This window comes from Drosophila simulans, chromosome 2L, assembly GCF_016746395.2.
Source record: "Drosophila simulans strain w501 chromosome 2L, Prin_Dsim_3.1, whole genome shotgun sequence".
Taxonomy (NCBI): domain Eukaryota; kingdom Metazoa; phylum Arthropoda; class Insecta; order Diptera; family Drosophilidae; genus Drosophila; species Drosophila simulans.
Window position 1 is genome coordinate 19,183,923 of NC_052520.2, and position 4,418 is coordinate 19,188,340.

At 42.8% G+C, this 4,418-nt stretch overlaps 1 protein-coding gene across 2 annotated transcripts; it reads left to right on the forward strand.

The window, feature by feature from the left end:
• The first annotated feature begins 930 nt into the window (after positions 1 to 930).
• Positions 931 to 3,796, forward strand: LOC6732816 (alpha-tocopherol transfer protein). Of its 2 annotated transcripts, none has more exons than XM_016180390.3 (6): positions 931 to 1,079; positions 2,466 to 2,625; positions 2,687 to 2,781; positions 2,882 to 3,226; positions 3,286 to 3,464; positions 3,519 to 3,796. In XM_016180390.3, exons 2-6 carry the CDS (start codon positions 2,490 to 2,492, stop codon positions 3,634 to 3,636), a joined length of 873 nt encoding a protein of 290 aa, XP_016025542.1. In that variant the 5' UTR covers positions 931 to 1,079; positions 2,466 to 2,489; the 3' UTR covers positions 3,637 to 3,796. The 2 variants fall into 2 exon arrangements, with proteins under 2 accessions (XP_016025542.1, XP_016025541.1); XM_016180389.3 differs by lacking the exon at positions 931 to 1,079 and adding an exon at positions 1,898 to 2,271.
• The last annotated feature ends 622 nt before the right edge of the window (positions 3,797 to 4,418 follow it).

Below are 4,418 nucleotides of genomic sequence, written 5' to 3' on the forward strand. Positions count from 1 at the left end.
GACAAGGTAAAACCATTAAGAAATTGATCCTTTCATTTCATATTGTTTCCCACATCAATGTTCTATAATTACTTAAAATTAACAAAGATTGCAGCTAAAGTTGCATTTGTGCAATTAAATTTCGCACCGTTGAAGTGCAGATTGCTTTTCAATTAACCACCTGGTAATATGAATATTCCAAAGCTAAGGCCATGGCTACAAGTGAACGGGTTTTCTTCTGCCATTTTGCCTGACCTTGCCCAACAAGACGTCAAAAAGGGGCATGTCCCTCCCCATCCCGTTGCGATTTTCATTCCGGCTCAGAAACAAGTTTTGAATAGTGCAAGCAAAACATGAGGATTCTGGATTAGCATTCCATTGTTCCATTCGAATTACTCGGAATTTCTGCTTGGTAGTGGAGCACCCTTCTCACAGTGACGTCACCGGAGCTCATTGAACTTGCACAGCATCGAATATCGTCCAGAAATATTCTCTACTTCTCAAATGCTGTTGATTCTCGTTTGACAAGCATCAGCAAAGATCTCTCAATATGTGGATTGCAGTTTGTACCCTGGCCAAGTTGGGAATTTCAGCTGATGCATGGGAAAATTGTGAACCGGCGGAGCTAAGTGCAGATAAGATGCATTTCAGGAATATTGATGCACTTGCTACCATATAACCAAAACTAATAAGAAATTATGAAAAAAGATAAAAACATAAATACTAGATTCAGCAATTAGTTTCAATTTTTTTGGAATAAATGTGTATTGTTAATTAGGAAATTTGACTTAATTGCGTTTTTAAGGGTGTTTCCATCGCCGTTTCATCGAGCTGGCTCTCCCTATTTTCAGAAGCTGGTTGCTCGTTCTCGCATACTGGTTTATAGTCATTATTGCTGCGCTTTTTCTCGACTTTTTCCATTGAGACTTCTGTTCATAAAATCTTCTGTTCTAAGCGATCCCCAGCTCAGTTTCATTCCAAGCTTCTGCGATGCCACTTGTGTGCGATCTTCGTTGAGTCGGATTCCCCGTACTGACAGCTGGAAAAATAGAAACCGTGACCAGAAACAGTAACCGCCACTCGGATTGGATTATTACCTGGTAATGAAAGTGGATACCCCGAACTAATGGGGCGATTTAAACAGGTGTTGCCGGCAGGCGGGGCTGCGAAATAATCGCTTATTATCAAACACCCTAATGGGGCTATTCTTGTGATTATCTTGGCATTATCAAATCCATGTAGACAATTAACGACAACAATGGCGAGTTCATTAACACTTGAACCGAACTACGAGTATGTGCTGGCTGGGACATCAGCACTGCAATCAGGCGAACTTAAAAGTGCATAATGTGTAATTAGTTGGAATTTGTTGAATATGATTAAATATTGACCTAGGCACTTTGCACGGCCACCACGTGTGAAATTTGTGTGTGGTGCACTTTGAGATCGCGGTGGCATCATCTCACAGTATCTGCCAAATACGTGTCGAACTCACACAACACTGCACCGCACAGACCCCAAGCGACCCGATTAGCCATTGGCGAACTGGGAACGCGGTGGATAATGCCTTATCAGGGAGTGGCTGCACTACAATCGCGGGGTTCACCGGGGGCAAGGTTGGGTCTGGCTCTGCGATTTGGGTGTAGGGATAAGAATCGGGAAATCCGGCCAAGGCCAGATCGAAGTACACCTAGCAAGAGCACATATTTTGGGGCTGATGCTGAACACTGAGCAACCTGAAAAAGTTTTCTCCAAGATTAAGCTAGCAATGTAACGTTACTAATTGGTGGTATTATATTAATATATTTTAAATGATTTTAAAAATTTTAATGATTTAATTATGCATACATTGTTTTTAAGTGCAAGTCAAGTAGGGTACAATTAAAATGTACCTACTTTTGTATTGATTCCAGGAAAAAACAAACCCAAAGGCAAAGTTTCTAGAAACTGAGTGCAGCCAAAACTGAGCAATTACACAACACTTTACCTTTACTATAGTGTTTATAATTCTTGTGGATTCCCGCTACATCAATTAAGTACAGCAGATTCACTAAATATAGCTCGAGCTCAGTGACACACTGTTATCACTCATCGGCTGTCTCCTTCGCGCTATCGCAATGTTCATTGTTGTTCGGTTTCTAGTTAATATTTAATGGTCGCATACATACTCGTACATGTGTAACGACAAGTGAAACAGCATTTCGCCTGGGACTGGCACCACTTGGCCCGATTCTGGTTCCGATCGGGGCTCAGTTTCACACTTGGAGTCGAGCGGATCGCAGCCCATCAATGGTAACAACGAGAAAATCACACTGAAATTTAAATGTCAATCTGGGGGGCGAAATGTAGCTAACAAGTAGGAAAGGTCATATTGCGCTTTTCTCAACCGGATTTATGTTTATTTACATTTTGCGCGAGTAAAATGCGCTTATCAGTGCACCACCCCCTTATGGCCACTTTGTATCTATAGTTTGGGCCTTTTTTAGACGACCAGCAGTGGACGCCGCACCATGCCCACCATCGAGCACAAGCTAAACATTACCGAGGAGGAGGTTCCGGAGCACATCCGCCGACTTGCCCAGGAGCAGGGCGAGTGTCCCAGTTCAAAGGACAAGGTCATCGAACAATTCCGTAACTACATACTGGGTTCGTTATAGTCCGTTGTCTAAGAGGTACAAAGGTATTCATCTGAACAAAACCTCTCCAGAACACAATGAATGCCAGCCACACAGGAGTGATGCGAAGTACCTGGAGAAGTTCCTAAGAGCCCGCTACTGGAAAATCGAGAACAGTTACAAATTGGTAAGAAAACTTGGGGAAATCTTCATTTTAGTTTGTCAAAAGCCAGTGATTATTTGATAATGATCTGTTACGTAAATGCAATAACTCATTTCCCTTTCAGCTCTGCAGCTACTACAAGTTTCGGGAGCAGAACAAAAGCTTTTATGAGAAGGTTCGTCCTCTGGACCTGAGACACGTTGGGCAATCGGACATCCTGACAGTGACTCCCTATCGGGATCAACATGGCCACAGGATACTCATCTACCGCTTCGGACTGTGGCGACCCAATCGAGTAACCGTCGACGATATATTCCGCGCCACCATTGTCCTGCAGGAACTGGGCAGCCTGGAACCCATCTCACAGATTGTCGGAGGAGTGGGAATATTCGATCTGAAGGACCTTGGCTTGGAACATATACTCCACCTGAGTCCCAGCGTGGCTCAGAAGATGATTGCTCTGCTAGTGGTAGAATAACTCATTTACATTATTTGCAATAACTTTTTTGACCTCCACTTCGCTTGCAGACCTCCATGCCCATTAGAACATCCGCCCTTCATATTGTAAACCAGAACTGGCTCTTCAACGCGGCATTCAAGATATTTAAACCTTTCCTCAACGCCGCCATGCGAGAAAAGCTATACATCCATGGCAGTGACATGACTTCCCTGCACAAACACATCAACCCAGAGCATCTTCCCAAGCGGTAAGTAAAATGGGTTTTTATTAAAATAATATATTTAAACTCACAATATTTCAGCTATGGTGGCTTGCACGAGGACTACTCTTATACGCTCTGGTTGGATATGCTGAAGGAGCAGTGTTCGGGCAATAGTGTCCAAAAGGATATGGAGCAACTGGGCTTCATCTTTGACTAGGCTTCATAGCTTGATTAAAGTGATATGCTTTGTTCCACTACGCATTAAGGGGGAAGAAGAATAACTTACTTGTATTTTTGTACTACTTAAATGTAATGATACCATAATCAATTGAAGCAAAGTAGGTGATATTTTAAAAATTAAAGAATTTCGAAAATGACCTCAATGTAATATTACTCACCAAACAATCCATTTGAGGTTCGTTCGCAACAATTTGAGGTTAGAAGCGACATAAACCGTAATGCTTCATACATTTGGCGGTCACATCAATGACACATCGGCTATCACGACCGAATTTGGGGCAATAGGCAATAATAATTTGTTCCTAACCGAATCAAATGGCCCGGCTAGCCCGCAAAAGATTCGTTTCGGTTAGGATGTATGGCATATTGGTCCTTTGAGTTTTATGCGATTCGTATGCAAAGTGCGTTAGGTGCCAGAGCGAGACAACTAGCCACACGACCATTCGCCGTTATGGTAATTGAGTGTTGGACAACGCATAAAATGCAGTCGGTAGCCATAAATATGTTTGCACTCGTCCTGTCACCGGATGTGAGTGAGAGGGGAGATCGAGCTCGAAGGACAGAGGGAAGGTGCTGGAGATTTCGATTCCTCCATCTGACCGTTGCGAATATGTTTGATATTTTTTATTGAATCCCGTTGTCTCAACGCCATCCCCCGACCCCCGGAAGTCATTGCCGTCTGCGTAAAAAACGGTAAAAAAATTACTTTCTCGACTTAAAGGTACTCTGTATTGTCAATTAGGTTTCCTGGTTAAGATT

What these genes read in the sequence shown, in the direction of transcription:
- LOC6732816 (XM_016180389.3), top strand. An exon ending in TCGAGAACAGTTACAAATTG is followed by an intron (nt 2,782 to 2,881) that starts GTAAGAAAACTT and finishes TTTCCCTTTCAG; the next exon opens with CTCTGCAGCTACTACAAGTT. An exon ending in CCAGAGCATCTTCCCAAGCG is followed by an intron (nt 3,465 to 3,518) that starts GTAAGTAAAATG and finishes ACAATATTTCAG; the next exon opens with CTATGGTGGCTTGCACGAGG.